The sequence below is a fragment of the Tauraco erythrolophus genome, chromosome 14, assembly GCF_009769465.1.
Source record: "Tauraco erythrolophus isolate bTauEry1 chromosome 14, bTauEry1.pri, whole genome shotgun sequence".
In the NCBI taxonomy this organism is placed as follows: Eukaryota; Metazoa; Chordata; class Aves; order Musophagiformes; family Musophagidae; genus Tauraco; species Tauraco erythrolophus.
The window spans coordinates 9,750,168-9,768,038 of record NC_141478.1 but is presented as its reverse complement, the minus strand read 5'-3'; the positions used below and the strand labels follow the sequence as shown (position 1 = coordinate 9,768,038).

The following is a 17,871-nucleotide window of genomic DNA, read 5'->3' as shown; positions in this document are numbered from 1 at the left end:
GAGCAAAACCAGAGCCTTGCAGGACATTCCAACAAAAATGAGCCATGATGTTGCTGAGCCTTCTGTCTGAACTCCTACCTTTATCGTTCCTCTACTTTATGACAAAAAGTGAATAACTGATAATGTGCATTCATGCAATGAGAGCAACGAAGCACTTTCCTGAATGAAGTCCTAAATAAACCCCCTAAATATTGAGGGTTTATTTCCCTAATCACAGGAGGAAATGCAATCCATAAGCACTGTAAATAGAAAGACAAGAAGCTAGTAACAGTGGAAATAGTAGTTAAACACGTGTATATATTCAAGTGTAATTCCCACCCCAACTTTTTTTGCTTTAGCAACCTTAGAAATCAATTAGAGTTCTGGAGCCAGCCCTGTGTCACAAGGTTATGGTTTTGAAGATACACGTTTGCTCTCTACTCTTCACAGTTTCTGGCTTCTCCCAAAGTGCTTTCTTAGATCTTGATTTAGAGCATTTAGTTTCAAGACACAACTGGTAGATGGCATACTAAAATCAATCTCTCACTCCAGTTATTTTAAAAATAGAGCACTGGAGTTAACTTTAACAAAGTATTTTGCATTTAATTAAGATGCTCTGTAGCAAATAAACGTGGAATACAGAAGTCTTAAGCTTTATTTATCAAAGACAGAAACCTTTACTGACCACTAAGAACTAACTTCATTGACCACAATATCAATAATTCACAAAAACTCAAGTCAGCTACATTCTATTATATACCCTTTACTGTAAGCAGGGTACAAAATCTATATAGTCAGCCTCTGAGGTACATTTAAATTACCCGAGACAGCAGAGAAAATCCTGTTACTTTCACAGAGAGGCTCAGTCTATAGTATCTTCTGGAGAACGGAATTCATTATCTTCACCTCCAACTTCTGTATCATCTCTATCCTGCTGTGGTATTTTTATTTCAGCTGCATACATCGTACCCTATGTTTTATAACACAGCAAAGCTAAGACAGATGAGCATACACCTCAGAACATTTAACAACATGACATTAAAACTTTGACAACCCTTTTACTATTGCAAAAAGCCTGCACTTTCACTTTGGATATCCTACACTCAAAAGCTGAAAGAAATAAACTACTCCCTAAAATTGCACTCCTATAAGGGGTGTTAAGAACAAGAAAGATTTAATGATATCTATGTACTTAAACACAATATCTTTTTATATGAAGACTTGAGGTAAAACAAGTAAACGTCAACTAAAACAGAAACTGTGCTTGAAGAAAAGTCTTCTCTGATTCCCTAGGAAACTTTAAAAAAACCCGAGTGCAAATATTAACACTGGCCATGCACTCCCACAAGTTTTGTGCTTTCATAGCTGTTTCTTAGATTTCAGTTACTTCCAAACTAGAGAGCCTTGCCTTATTCCTGAGGCTGAAAATTCACAGTGAGCCAACGCATTCTGGCTCACCTCCCAAGCCCATCACATAACCCTCCTCACCACCCTTGGCTCAGAGCTGGGAGATTGAGGGTTTACAAGCCTGGAGGAAGCAATCTTGCTGCTTTCCAACAGTTCTCAAAGCATTTTTGTTCAGGAGTACTGTATTATTCTTTCAGGACTCCCATCTGTTTATTGCAGCACCTCTAACACCTCAAGCTTGAGCAAAACATTACATTAACTTCCTGATGTATTTCCCTTACCTCTACATACCTATGGCACCAAGCAATAGTCTAAGGCCATCCTTAATTGCTGTGAGCTGCACCTATGCAAGACTTAAGCCTCTGACTCATGAGTTGGGATTACTTTTCTGAGGAGGAGTGCAGAGGCTTTTGACCCCAGCTGCTGCCTGCTCCACTCATGTCTGACGTTTCAGCCCTTGCACCAGGTAGAGCTCAGCTGCTCACAAAGCAGGGAGTAACTGCTGACGTGCACAAACCAGAACAGTCAAGACAAAAAGAAGTGGCACCAGTTAAGTTTTCTTTACGCTTTATCACTGTATAAGCATATAGTGAAACAAGACTAACCCTAAACTAAATGAAATTGCTAAGCTCACCTAATATCAGCACAGCTGATTAGCTATACACACTATAGCTTAATACAAAAGGTATTCACAAACTAAGGATCTTAAAACAAAAGTATATGTAAATTCTGCTGAAGGCAGTTCTCTAGATGCTCTAGAAGAATTAAATGGTTTGCTAAGCTAGAACTAATCTCTTGGAGACTAATAATAGGAAGGTTAGACAAAAAAAAAAAAAAAATCAAAGCAGACCACTCAAACTTTGACACCTGTAGGGCTTGGCCCTGGAACTACTCAGGTAACTAGTCCCAGCACTGAATTAAAAGGAAGCTATTGAACTTTTTCTTTTGTAAATGTGGGGTTTCTGTTTTGTGGTTTGTTTGGGGTTTTTTTCAATTCTTGCCCTCCTTTTGTGTTCTCTTCCATCTATTTATTGTAATTTTATTTACGCTTCGGTCTCTAAGTAAAAGCTATTTCATCTACAGGTTTTACAAACAACTTCACATTTTCAAAGATTAACAGCATTAAATGACTAGTTTTGCTACAATTCTTCGGTATAGCTTACAAGCCATCAAATGTGAAATTTGTGGCATTGATATAGCCTTTTCCTTACATGGCTTACAGACATTTGCAACTATATCCAGAAAACAAGTTGATAAAAAAAAATCAAGTATTATCCTCGTAACGCTCACAGAGGAGAACAAAGAAAAAGTTGAACAGTCTCAACAAACAGCAGGTGCTTGTATCCAAAATCCTATTACAGCAGACAAAGTTAAACCCATTTTCACACTGTTGTTCAAAGATCCCTGGAAATCTGAATGCAGTCTCTCCGACAGAGCACCAAAGCCGGAGTCCAAGAGGATTACATGGCAGCTGGAATGGATAAGGTTGTGCAAGTATGCAAGTAGACAAACCGGATACGTCACTTCTTCCCGTCTGGAGGCATCGGTATAGCTCTGGCAGTGATGTGAGAGCCTTTGACAGAAAGGGGATGAGAAGGCAGAAAGTCAGGACGGAAGATGAGAACAGCAGAGAGGTCCTGATACAAAAGGGATGAGTCCCAATGAACTGGTCTAATATTCCTAAAAAGGACTGACTGCAGATGAATGCATCTGTCCCCAGTGTATGAATATTTTATCAGCCAGCATTATACGAGGATGACTCAGCTGGCAGAAGGCTTTCTCCTTCCCTTGTATACTTACATTAATATGCTCAAGCACTGTAGAAGAGCAAAGTTATTTAATAAGACTGGGCTCCCCTCAAAGATACACAATATCTCATAGAAGGGCTCTATGCAGAAGGTAAGTGAAAAAGTGTCATGGCCTGTGCTATCCAGGAGACCACACATCCTGCTTGGATTGTCCCCTTAAATTAATTCTCTGGAAATATTTCATGTTTCTTTGAGTTACTCTAACCGTTTTCACAGATTTAAAGAAGAAAGGCAATATTTTCTTTTGATTTAAAAAGCAATCAGTGCTTCCTCTGCACTGACACGTCTTGTGAATCATGAACAAGAAGAAATCCTACTTGGGTAAGTGACACTGTAACCTCTATTTTTCCCCCACTCTCAGATAAGTGGAGAAAACACATACCAATTTTGTAATTGCTCCAAACACTGAGCTTTACTACAGTGTGAATCCATATGCACTTCAGCATCTGCTTTCAACAGTGGTGAATTCACAGCCTTAGAGAAACACTACTCTCCTGATGAGTCTCCTGCCTTCTCTCAATTATCCATTTTCAGCTAGATTCGTTAAATATTCTAACAAATACCAGGAGTGATAACTGCCAAATGGAAGATGACAGTCATTTCATGAGAAAAACCTATTACTAGAAAAGAATTTTCCAGCAGCTTTTCAGAAACAAGAAAACCTCAATGTTCTTTCTTTCTCTGTGCCATTTTTATATTGGCACTCTGACTTTTAAATCAGACTCATCAATTCTTTTCTTCCTAAGCATCCTCAAGCCCTTCCATTTCTGTTGCTCAAAGATGGGCTGCCTTGATCCCACCAGGAGTAAAGATCTCTTGCTCCACAAACTCTATACATTATCAAGCCAATATTTAAACCTGCACTGTTTTACACTTCATTTTCCTCTTGTGCATGTTCCGTTAATGAACTTTTAGCACATTGAATGTTCAGGCCTCAGTAACAGTCAATATAAAGCAAGATGATTAAAACAATATAGAGCAATCACCAGGATTAACAGCACCAGATGTTCTAAAACAGCAGACCACAGATAACTAGTTCAGAGCTTAAAAATCAAATTTCCTAGCCAAAGCCTTTATCATCACAAACCCAAGGGCTAAATCCCTCCTCCCTTCTCCCAGTAAACACTACTTAGAATTGTGAACAATAAAATTTAGAACAAATATTTTCCTGTGCACTTCTGTTCAGCTGAAGTGCTCATGAAACCTGCCTTGTGTTCTCCAGGAACTTGACAACATAGCACAAAAAAAAAGTAATTTATCACAGAAACAGATGTTCGCACTTAATTATATGCAAAACCATTAAGCATCAGTAAATTCCATCTATTTTAAAGTTACAAATGATAATCTAAGAAATACGAACAGTATTTCTGTGCATTTAGAAAAGTACTAACTTCCTCATAACTTTCCTAACCTCACATCAGAAAGTTCAGTCCTGAAACCAGGTCATACGTACTCGTTCAGCTTATCCACCTATCTTATGAGGCATGATCTGAGCTTCTATGGAGTAAATGACATTTTGCCCAGATTGTGCAAATCAAGAGGTTTTAACAACGGTCAAACAGCACGCTTCCACACTTTGTTTTCTGCCAACATACCTAGTTAACGGGGCCAATTGCTTTTGTAGTCTTTTTGGTGAAAGATTTCCTGCTAGTCAGCTTTTTCCCCTCAAAAAAGGACGCTTACCAATTAACAGTTAGCTACTCCACAAGTAGCAGAAGTACCTAGGAGTGGATCAAGGGCAACTGTTAATGCAATCACTTAAGTGCATTATTCCAGCTGATGTTAAAAGTAGAAAATTTAAAAAATAAGAATAAAAGGGAAAAAGAGAAGCAGCTTCCTGGACTATGATGTTATTCAGTGTCCTATTTGCCTTTATCTGTGATGCAGTCCTTGTAAAGTAAACAGGCTCCCCACTTGATTGCAGTATCACCAAAGAACAACTGGTTATGCAGGAAAAAATGTTAGCAATTCCAGTACATGCCACACCGGCACTCAACTGCCTACCAATAAACCAGCATAGCATAAAGAAGCCTTGTGCTGCTGGAGTTTCTATTTTTGAAATGACAGATAACAGTGCAGTGCTTGGAAAAATAGGTGTATTAATGTCTACATTGAGGCTAAATGCCAATTTAGATGGTAATGTTTTGGCTACAGAGGTTTTCTGCAGTTCACCATTTCATGACATATGCATGTTTAGTTATAAGCAACTGCTGTTTTCTCCCCCAAAAAACATTTTTCATATTTAGCTCTGCAAAACCAGTTACATTTTACAAATTAATAGTGTTTCCCTTTCTCATAGTACTAAAAAGCTTCCAAAACAGAGACAAAATAGAAATATTTAATGAGAATTTAAAAAAAAAATATTTAAAGAGAAAGTCTGATCAGTTCTACAGTGAAGAGCAGGAAAGAACATAGTTCACATCAGACTATTGCCCAGAAGCACTGGGAATAGTGGTAGACAGAAAAAGAGTAACAATGACAAACAATGCTTGCTAAATTGAGTTCCTCCTCTTCCCTCTAAAATCCCAGCAATAAAACTAGTTAAGTTTAAGCTAACATTGCTTCCTTTATTCCAAATTAACATTCACTCACAATAAAATAAGAAAAATAGAAAATTGCTGTGAATGTCCAACCAAAAAGAGACTGATAATCTTTGGTTCAGTTTCTCCTTCTCCTGAAACGTAACAAAATTTACAACTACATCCAGGTAAGAAACATCCAAGACCCCTAGGTTTCATTTTTCTCATTATGAACGTTATTGAAGTAGATTTTTGGATGGAAAGGGTAATTTCCTGAAATAATTGGAAGGTGCCAGATCTTATTTATATCAATAGTCTGTTCAGTGCTCTACGCAAAATGGTCTCCAGATCTCAGATGAGCTTTGACAGAAGGGCATTCAGTTTGGAAGGGTGGTAGACTTGGCACCAGCTTGCTTAGTCTCAGCAGAATAAAAGATAGAAAAGAACTTAATAAACCAAAGAGACTTTACAACCCTCATCTTCTACACAACTGGGTGAACACTGAGGATTTATGACAATCTTATCTTTTACATCGAGCATTCAGAACTAAGTTATATTCAAGTACATTGTCATCTTTGCTGAATCAAATACAAATTACAGTCATAAAAGGCAACTATATTTGTGCCTGTATTCCTTCACAGCTAGCGGTTTCTGCATTATCAGATTGATTTTTAGTACAAATTTCAGAAACAAGATGAAGACCTAATTGTACTGGTTTTACACACAGGGGCTTTAGAAGCAAACATCACATTTCTTGAATAATTAGCAAGAGCTCAGGGGAGAGGGCAGAGGGTTTCTGTATGAGAGAATCAGAAGTTTGGAAGCTGGCAGAGATTCAGCAAAAATCAAAACCTTTTCGGCATACTGGTCACTGTCCCCCATGACATCCTCGCCTCTAAATCGGAAAGACATGGATTTGACATATAGATCACTCTGGATAAGGAGTTGGGTGGATGGTTGAGCTCAACTGCTCAATGTCCAGGTGGAGACCAGTGACGAGTGGTGTTCCTCAGGGGTCAGTATTGGGGCCGGTGCTGGTAAACATCTTCATCAGCAACATGGACAGTGGGATCAAGTGCACCCTCAGCAAGTTGCAGATGACACCAAGCTGTGTGGTGTTGTGGACATGCTGGAGGGAAGGGATGCCATCCAGAGGGACCTTGACAGGCTGGAGAAGTGGGCCTGTGTGAACCTAATGAAGCTCAACAAGGCCAAGTGCAAGGTCCTGCACGTGGGTCAGGGCAATCCCAGACACAAGTATAGGCTGGGTGGAGAATGGATTGAGAGCAGCCCTGAGGAAAAGGACTTGGGAGTGCTGGTGGATGAGAAGCTCAACATGAGCCAGCGATGTGCACTTGCAGCCCAGAAAGCCAAATGTATCCTGGGCTGCATCAAAAGAAGTGTGGCCAGCAGGTCGAGAGAGGTGATTCTGCCCCTCTGCTCTGCTCTTGTGAGACTCCACCTGGAATACTGCATTCAGCTCCGGAGTCCCCAACACAAGAAGGGCATGGACCTGTTGAACAGGTCCAGAGGAGGGCCACAAAGTTGATCCGAGGGCTGGAGCACCTCTGCTATGAAGACAGGTTGAGAGATTTGGGGCTGTTCAGCCTGGAGAAGAGAAGGCTCTGGGAAGAACTTGTAGCAACCTTCCTGTACCTAAAGGGGGCCTACAAGAAAGTGGAGAGGGACTTTTTACAAGGGAATGTAGCGACAGGATAATGGGTAATGGCTTTAAACTGAAAGAAGGAAGATTTCTATTAGATAAAAGGAAGAAATTCTTCACTATGAAGGTGGTGAGGCACTGGAACAGGCTGCCCAGAGAATCTGTGGATGGCCCATCCCTGGAAGTCTCAAGGCCAGGTTGGATGGGGCTTTGGGAAACCTGGTGTAGTGGAGGGTTTCCCTGCCCATGGCAGGGGGCTTGGAACTAGATGATCTTTGAGGTCCCTTCAAACCCAAACCGTTCTACGATTCTATGGTGAGGTTTAAGGTTAAAGCACCACTTAATATCTTGAACTACCGTACTGACTCTTGAAAGGGTGCTTGTTGCGTCAGAAGAGATGCCTGCGATGTATGTTAAATCACAGTGTAATTATTAACCAGTCTAAGGCAAAGGTTACATGTTCATAAACTAGGATGCATAAAAATAGCAAAGCTGTAGCTGAAATACTACCCCACCTCTTCCTACAAATCTGGTACTTTTACAGTTGGTTAAACATGATAAGATGTTTATAGCAAGGCTGAAACACTAACTTTTTCTGTAGTATTACTGAGACATTAAAAACCACACTTCTCTACAAAAATAGACAAGCTTTTTGCAGTAGGGAACAACAAAAAATATTACAAGGAAAATGTGTAATACAACTGCATATTAAGTGGAGGTACATTCCAGTCTTAGGGGAAGGAGGAGACTGACTGGCTCTGGACCAGCTGCCTCAAGGTAAGAATTGTCCAGGAAACATCTCCAAAATAAATATTATACCAAATTAGCCACTTCAATTAAAACAAAAAACAAAACCAACACACCAAAACATACTTCTGTGAGAGATGAAGCTATAAGGAACAAAGAGCATACTGCAGAAGACACTTGCAAGTTTGCCCTGGAGAACACACTTCAAAAACAAGACTGTTTTCTTGAAAGCTGCCGCTTTCCTCAGGCTGTCATACAGCCAACATCCTACTTAAAAAAATTCATCAGATGTTGGGGAAGACTATACAGAGATGGGACAAAGATTCCGATCTGCACAAAAAAACAGTCCAATGCTTAAGGCGGCAAGTTAACGACTCAGTTTCCTTTAAAGTGTAGATGGTAGATCTTAGACCATTTTGGTTGCAAAGCGCTTAACAGAAGTCTACTCCCATGTTACTGTTGGCTTCTCTTCTATTTTGCACACTATCAAGGCTTGCAATTTATTGTATAGTGTAATAGTTAAGGCAAAGTGTCTTGTTTAAATTATTATGAATAGCCATTAAGATTCATGAAATAACGACAAATAATCTGAATCTTATCTCAGTTTATCTGTTCGCTGAAAAAAAAAATATACTGCTGGTTTTGCTTCTTTGCTGATATTGGACATCATTTTTCAGGTTCTATGAGAACATCCAAAGCAAAGCTAACTAAAAGTCAGCAGAGAGGAGGAACATCCAGAAAGATCCTATAACATAGGCAAAACACTTTCTAAACACTGTTATTAAAAAAGAAACATTTCAAACCATACTATTGAAAAGGTGCTTTCCTGAGAAACATGTTGAAGTTGGTCTCAGAATTTTCAAACTTGTTGGATCCCATTATCCATTACTCCATAGCTTTTCATTTGCTGCACACAAAAAGAATTGACCATGCCATGTCACAAAGTTAAATTTAACTGGTCTAACATACTGGAATCTTAATAAATTTGGCAGTGTCCTGAAAAAAAAAATTAAAAAAAGAATCTTTGAGCTACTAGCTGACACTGCTTGCCTTGACAAAGGTTATTTGCCAGACACTGATGTATGCAGCTGGTTTCAGCAGCAGGCCTTGGCCAATAAACAAGGCTCACAGGAGTCAAAGTTCTTAAAGTAACATTCTATATGTAAGCAGGATTTTTTAATTAGGCATGGTAACACAGATCCTCCTAAAAACATAGCCCAAACTGTCTAAACCAACAATTAATATCAAATTAACAGTTAAAAAAAGCATTTTGATCTTGAAAGAATTTCAAGATACTGTACCAATAAATAATATTACTGTCAAGAAAGCACACAGGAAGTTTTTCTAATGACTTTGCAACACAAAAAATGCACAGGCGATACTTTAAGATTACCTCTAATTTAAATTTTTCTCTCTGGACTTTGAGGCAAGTGTACTAACTTAAAACCTCATCTTCCACATCAACATCATTTGTTATTTGTGAGCCCACATGGAATTCCCCTTTTTGAAAGATGAGATGTTACAGATTTATTTCGTGATTATAGGGATTTTCCTAAAGACGTGCACATGCTCATCAGGAGACAGGAAACCAAGGGTAGGAAGGTGGGTGGGCACTGAGCCAGATCCTACCATTTAACGCAATTTTGTGCCTTCGTATTATTTGGTGTCATGGTCAGCAAATCCGATCATAATGTCTAATGCCAACAGGAGAAGCTTTGCTCTGTAAAGCTACTACAGCGGTTAAAAAAATAAGAATAAAGATATGGATATAGATAATGTGAGTATAACACTGTCATTATACAACTGGCCTACGTTTACACCTTTCTGAGACAGTGGGTTGCACAGCTTCATGTGCAAACATGCCACAATAACCCATTTTTCTCAAATTAGCCTTTGGAATACAGAATGCAAAGACGCTTCACAGTCCTCAAGCTGACACTATGCACTATTCATCCCATTCTACATTCTTAGCCTTCTATTAAAAGCACTTTTATTCCTCTGTGTTCACACAGTTTCCTGGGTTTACAATCACACACTTCCATTGCTCACCAAACCCGACACATTCAAAAACCCACACCAACAAAACACTCAGTTCGAGAGCAGGAACGAAATTCAGCTTTATCATCAGATGTCAGGCTGGGCACGCACGACCAGAGTAAGACATCCATCTAAAAACTGGAAAGCAGGACAGTCAAGATCAAGTAGCAGCCAAAAGGTCACTGAAATTGCTTATTCAATTCACAAGTACTAGTCTGTAGTGATCTCAATTATCCACTGACTCTGTACAGATGCAAGAGGTTTGCCCACCTATTGTAACTTAGTCCACACAAACCCAAGTTTTTAGAGTCAGACAAAAAAACAATCCTTTTTATATTGATCTGACATAGAAATAATTAATCAATACATACTCATATTAACATGAGGAGACACTTAAGAGCCACCAGTGTTCAAAAATTGCAAAGATGTGCCTTTCCTAGATTCAAGAAAACACAAGGAACCCCTCATCATGCACGTGGATAAGTGCCTTCAATTTCTCTCACGTGCACTGGCAACCCAAAACTATGTCCTAATCAACAGATTCCTGCCCTTTTTAGGGGCTCATCGGCAAAACCAGGCCTGTATGTGCACAAGCACATTGGGTGCAACACATTTGCAGCTTATTTTATGACTCATTTCAACTGCTTCCAATACAGCCTTGTAATTGATTTATATTTGTTAGGGAGGGCAGAAGGGAGTGTTAGTTATTAATTAAATTTATTACTGACATTAGGAAAAAAAAAATCAGCTGTGTTATTTGTTCATTCAATTTATTAGCACTACATAATTTTGAGACTGTTGTCTCTAAAGCAAACACAGAATGCAACCGAGGAACTGATTTCTCTATAATTTGCTTAAAAGTGTTTTTTTTGGGGCAGAGTTTACAAGTAAAAGTTAATATAATCACTCTACTCTCTCCCCTAGGCAAATGTCGTATTAAAACGAAATGTGAAATTCAGACATATGCCACAGAAGTTAGGCTCCAAACAGCTAATTGCTTGGCACTACCTGTATAAAGTAGTCTATCTCCACGTGAGGAAGCATCACAGGACCAAAAAAACCCAGAAAACCAAAAAGAATCTGTTTTCTTCATTCAATATGGAAATATAAACATCCATTTGCTCAAGAAATGTCAGTTTTCCCCACAAAACCAGTTGCTGGCAGATAATCCACTTTCACAGCTTGAAATATTCTCCCCCTTCACCCACAGGTATCTACAGTCCTGGATAGCACTGGTAATTGCTGGGGGTTTTTTGTTCTTTTTACTTATGTTCACAAGTAATGAGCTAGTGTAAACTTAGTCCAGCACTTTGAAACACTCAAAAATGGCAGACTAACACAGGATAAAGGTTGAATTTTTGAGGGATTTCTTGGTTTTGGGGTTGCAATGCACAGGAGATGGACCCTGGCTTCAGAGCAAAGCCACAGAGGTTTACACATAAAGCTCACACTCCACTGTCAAGAACAAACTGAACAAACCTAAGTCCTACCAGAGACATGCACAGGTCAAACAGCCCCCCGTAACATCATCAGCTCAGTCTCAAAAGGCGACACACTTCTGTATCCAGAGTGAGAAAGGGAAAAAACTGCCTTTCTCTTCCTCACAGACTCCACTCAATTTAACACTAAAAAGCAGACAAAAACCTTCAGTTACTTCAGCATGCAGGATTTCACCACACGTTCCTCTAGAAACCTTTACGTTCAGTGTTCTGATGATGTCAAGAACCAGGTCCTACAACCTTTGTATGGCAAGGTAAACCAACATCTCCAGTTCAGGCAGCTGAATTTCAGGACTATCTACAGGCAGGATAACAAGTATTGTTAGCCAAAGGCCCTTTGGCAGCTTATTTTTCTTCGCAAATAACACTAGTTGCAAAACATTCTTGACAGTGGAAAATCTCTTTTTTATTTTTAAACAAGCTTTGATCCTGCAGTCCTGACAGAAATAGGGAAATATTTAACAAAACTACTTTTACTTCAGTGACTAAACTATGTAATATGACACCAAAGCTCAGTAAACATTTTGAATAACTTTGAACATCGGAGCACCTGTTTTAAACAGTTGTTGGTATTTGTGATGCTCATCATCTGAGTTAATCTCTGCTCATTGCATAGGCAACAACAGGAGACTATGCTCTACGTTTCTATTTTCGAGCAAAATTGTATGCAGTTTTTCTAGAAGTACTGATGATGGCAGGTGGAGTAAGTTCAGTTTTAGGGAATAGTCTCTGAACAATCCTTCGCGGACACTGTATCAACATTATTAAAAAACTTGAAATGGGAAATATCCTATCAAAGTCAATGTCACAAAAATCTACCGGGTGATGCACCATGAGCGAGAGGAACCCTGCTACTCGAGGACTAATGATAATTACAGGGATTCTGCCAAGCACTGCTTTTGGCCATATCAGGAATTTAGTTGGGAGCTTTTTATCGAAACCTCTTAACACTTCAGTCTAAAGAACTCAGGTTAGATCACGCACAGAAACACAGCACTAGCGAAAGAAGATTCTGTGGCAAAGAAAACTAAAGAAGAAGTTAACTATGTTGATAAATCAAGGTAAAAGAAATGGAAGGTATTATTCACCTAGAAAGCTGTAACCACTTCAGCAAACCAGAATGGAGATGAACTAAACTGACACAACCTCTGAAGATTAGTTATTGCTCTAGTCTAATCCAATTAGGTGTGTTTCCTAACTTTACTCAAATGAAAACTGTAACATTTTTCCACCAGCTCCTTCGAAGAAAAGAGTAACAAGAGGAAACTGATAATCAGCACAACAAATAATAAAATTCTCATATAATAAAACATTTGGGCTTTTTATTTAACATTAAATTTGAGGAAAAAAGTTTTAAAAAAATATTTAAACATTCTAAACCATCTGCTATCCATTGATCAAAAGCCCTTGCATTTTACAATACCATTTCACAATTCAATTCCTTTCATCATCCCATATTGACTAAGAAACATGATGAAAAATGGAAGTGAATAAATGCTTGCCTACGGACTGAAAGACAAACTCAAACGTACATGTTTTGAGAATGAAGGATTTAAACATTACAGTAACATCTATCATTTATTAAAAGCTTAAATAGAAACAGAGGATACTAGTTTATATTGTGGACCATAAAAAACCATCAAGCTATATTTTATTAAATGGAACAAGAACAGCTCTTCTAAGCTATTTATTAAGCACTTTTTCTTCTCCTCCCTTTCAATATCCAAAAGATGGATTCATAGGTTCTCCTTTTTGATATTCTACTACAGAAGCAGAGAGAGTGGGGAAGCGGTGCCTTCTTCCATTTGACTGGGATTTTAAAACATTTCACAAATCTCCAAATTTTTAGAGGCCATACAAATTAATTTTAATATAAATAGCATGCAATCAACAGAGCAAACATTGTTTTGTGCTTAAGCAAGGTACCCAAACCCTAAGCGCGTATCCTGTTTTTAAGCACTGTACATTGTCTTAATGTAAAAGTGTTAGAAAGTTCAACCTTCCCATGTGGAATTCAGGAAAGGGGGAAGGAGGATGACAATCAAGTCATTCTATGCAGATGTTGTCAAAGTCAATCAGATATTAGGATAAGAGTTAACCGCATCTCAGTTAAAAGCAGCAACTTAAAACCATACAGACCACGAGAGAAGACAGAGTCCGATACAGCTTCTCTTCAATCTGGTTCTGGTTTCAGAACAAACAGAATGGGAACAGACCAAACACTCACAAAAACCTCATCTGAAGCAATGAAACAGAAGATTGTTTTTGAGAAACATTTAGACCCCAGATGAAAATTTGTTAATCAAGTGGAAATAAATATATACAAAAGCCCAAATTAATTACCGAGTAGCATTTGATATTGGAACTAGAGCAACCAGAGCTACAGTTAGACCTCAGAAGGAACATCTGTAAAAACTAGTTTCAAGTCAATAAAATTGTATGTCAACATCCTTACCTGGGCTGAAAGATGCTTAGCATTAAAACTTTTAATCAGTAAGATTATTACTTAAAAGTATTCTTTATTCATGAGGAGAGAATTTAATTGGAATTAAAGAAAACAAGTTACTCTTTACCAAGACTAAAGGAGCAGAGAATAGTTGACACTGATTCTCCAAAGACAGGCTGATAACTGAAATGGAACAAAAAAAACTTGACGATTTTATTTTTCATCCACTGTTTACAAGATAGTTTTATAATCACTTGTTATGTAAGGTTTGATATCTAAATGTGTATGTGATCACAAGATCCTCATTTCAGTACCTGGAAAAAACGCAGTCAAAATTTGCAGCCATATTTGCAACCACGGTCAGCTGACTGTCATCTCCAAAATTTGGCAGCAACCTATTTTGTCCAAGTGTAGGGTTAATTCCTGCCTTACTCGGGACAACTTTCAAAATACACCGATAAATTAATATCTGCCAAGTATCAGTGGTACTTCAAGGGCCCAATTTTACAAAAAAAAAAAGAATCTCAGACTTCCAACGATTCCTTTGAATCCAGTGATTCCTTTCTGCTGCCAGGTGGAACGTCTGGTGGATTCAGAAGAGCAACAGCTTCCCACAGAACTTGCACAGATGACTAAATGCTTTTGATGGCATAGTGAACTTCTATTTTAAGACTTCACTTCTAACTTTGCATCACAGTTCACTACCATATGACTACAGGCCAAACGCTAGGAATTTGCATTAAGGACGAAAGCATACACAAACTCTTGGAAGCTACCAATGAACTGCTGCAACAGAAATGGGATAATACGACATTTCACCTCAAGAGGCAGACTTGTATTTTTACAGCACAATGTTTCACTTAATTGTAAGTCACTTGGACTTATTAAAAAAAGCTAAGAAATGCTCGGTCTTGTAAAGTTCACACTACTGCTTAGAGAATTCATCAGCAGAAAGACTATTGTTGCAGCTCATACCTCTTATGAAGACAGTCACCTGTCAATAGAATCGATTAACTTTGGTTTTAAACTTACATTTACAGAAACCGATTTCTTTACTGGGCACCTAAAATATTACAGTATTTCCTTTGGCTCCTAAAAATCTAACCAATGACAACACAACTACTCTAACAGTACTCTCAAGGTAGCTCTGAGATACGTGGAATTTACAAACACCAAGAGTTGACAAATTTCAACCTCTGAATTTGAGGAGGAAAATAGAACCTAGATCTTGTGTAAACCACAGAAAGGACTATAAACTTATCCAGTCACATTTTAACAGAAGGAGCCCAATCCTCTCAGAGCAAGGCGGGCACATGTTGGCATCACCTACTGGGTCAGGCTTCTCGAAAGACTTAAGTGAAGGAATCCATTGTTTCCGGATCTACGTAGATCTCAAACACACACTAAATGCCTGTCCAGATAGAAGCACTTCCAGGCAGAAGTAAAAGCACTTTTTCAGAGCTCTAGAAGGCTTTCATGAAAAAATATCAACCAAACATTATGTGAAAGAGAGAAGACACAGCAACTGAAGGACAAACATTAACTGGGCTTGACTTAGACACTGCACTTTTACTCCCTTGAACCTTATTTCACATCATCCATATGCACAATTGTGGCATTTAATAATTTATTCTGCATACAGCGTATCAGAACTAGTTCTTTACATAAAACCATATTATTTATATTCAAGCAAAATTTTTTTTTTTTTTGAGAGACCAGAACTGCTGCTCACCAGACAGAACATGTGCTGTGAAAGGGTAACTTCTCCCTCCACCTTTCTCTCTCATGCTCTTAACTTGACTTGGGCAGACCAATGTCAAAAGCCGTTTGGACTCGACTGACCAATCCCTGGATCCTTGAAAAGCCAATTATCCAAATTAGTAATAACTCCTGTCACTATTTTCGAAGCTGGCACGTATCCCTAAGATAGGCATTAAATACTCATTTCACCTAAGCCAAGTTCACCTACACAGTCCCAGAGACAAGAACAGAGAAGGTTCACCTTTATTTTCTCTTGCCCTACTGCAACAATGTAAGCTTTTTAAAGTGCTCTTCCAGGAGTTGTTCTGTGAGGTCTTACTTTAAGACCCACTTATGCAACAGCAAAAGGAGCTCATGGTGTCGGCAAACAGAAGCAACAGAAGCCCAGGGATGGCAATCAGTTGTAGCAAGGAGCCAAAGACAGCAGCTCTGCTCAGGATTTCCGAGAGGCCAAGGGCTCCCTGTTCCTACTGGCCACACTGCCTGGCCAGAGTCTTCTCATTGCTGCTCCATCCCTTTGGATGCCACCTACTTGGGCATCTCCTCCTGGCAGAATCCCCAGCTCCACTTCCACCTGTCAACACTTTTTCTTTCCACCCCACTACCCTACCCAATTTGCTGACAGTTGTTTGGCTGCCAAAACAGAAAGACATCTACGTCGCCCAAGCTTGCATGAAACCCCAGACACCACAGAACACCAGCAGTTTCTTGACAAGCACTAGTCTAGGCTACCACCAAAGTTGGTCAAAGCTTTGGCTCAACTGAGTTACCTCTAAGCATAGGCAATGGTGGGCAAGTCTTGAACAACAGTTTTTTTGCATTCTGTAAGCTCAAACTGCAACCAGTGCAGTATGTCCTGCTCAAGATGGAGATCTGAAGTGGTGAAGCAATGGCTAACATATAGTACAGCTGAATAAACCCCTACATCTAGAAAATGCTCAAGGATGAATGTTTGTGCATCCTTTTAACAAATTAAGCCATCCAGCAAATCGCACTGTAGCTGTTGGTGAAATATTTGGTGAAGCCATTCGAATAACTCAAATCACAAACCCTTCCCCTCCACCTCTCAGCAGGTCAACTGTGCACACCAGACTTACTAGGATTAAAGGGAGATACAGAAATACCTTGTCCCCAGCACCCATTTACCTTGTCCTGAGGGCCTGCCAGGCTGCATCAATGTCTGCATACAGGTTTTTCTCAGAGGGCTTGCCGGTGCTCACCCCGTATCCAGAGTAGTCATAAGAGAAGACGTTGCAGTTGATGCGGGAGCCAAGGCCAATATAGAAGCTGCACATCTGGCCCAGGTCCACAGCATTACCATGTGAGAAGAGCAGTGTGTACCGGCCAGTGGGGGCACAACGTACGAACATGCAGCCCAGCCTGTTATCCCGAGCCGTGCGGGAGAAGAACACTTCCACGGCATCCAGTTCCCGCTGCGAATACTGCCAGTCCGCCCGCTCGCTCAAGTGCAGGCTGCAGGTGCCCGATCCCGTCGGGGTCCCAGCCCCGGCGGCTGCCCCGGCCTCCTGCTGCTGCTCGGGCTGCAGCACGGTGTAGGTGGGCTCCGGCGGCAGGAAGGCCAGCTTGGCAGCGATGCGGCTGGGGCACGGTGGGCAGCAGAACAGCCAGCAGAGCTCGCCCAGAGAGAAACCGTTCATTCTGGGGCCTTGTTCTGGCATCAGAGACTCCAGAGAAAAACTAACCTACGCTGGAAAGAAGTCAAACCGAACTGACCCACAGCCCTCCTCCGAGGCAACCTGCGCACCTTCCTGCAAGGCCACCAGCTGCCCTCCCAAAACGCAAACAATGACAACCTTGGAGGAACTACAGTTCAGCAAAAACAGCACAGCTCTTCAAAGCCTGAAAACGTGCTTACGGAAAAAAAAAACAAACAAAACCAACCCAACTCCACGAAATATAAATGAAGTACAAGCAGCCCTTAAAAATCCCACAACTAACGCTGCAGCAAATGCAACTCTCTGCAGCACCCCCCTAGATCCCCTCT

The 17,871-nt window shown here is 39.9% G+C and overlaps 1 protein-coding gene across 1 annotated transcript in view; it reads right to left on the bottom strand.

Annotated features, from left to right (window-relative positions):
• ABHD17C (abhydrolase domain containing 17C, depalmitoylase) overlaps positions 1-17,545 on the bottom strand; it is a 30,071-nt gene extending 12,526 nt beyond the window's left edge. The window contains exon 1 of the mRNA XM_009992332.2: positions 17,013-17,545. Coding sequence (XP_009990634.2) covers positions 17,013-17,545 — 533 coding nt within the window. The remainder of the gene's footprint in view (positions 1-17,012) is intronic.
• Between the last annotated feature and the right edge of the window lie 326 nt (positions 17,546-17,871).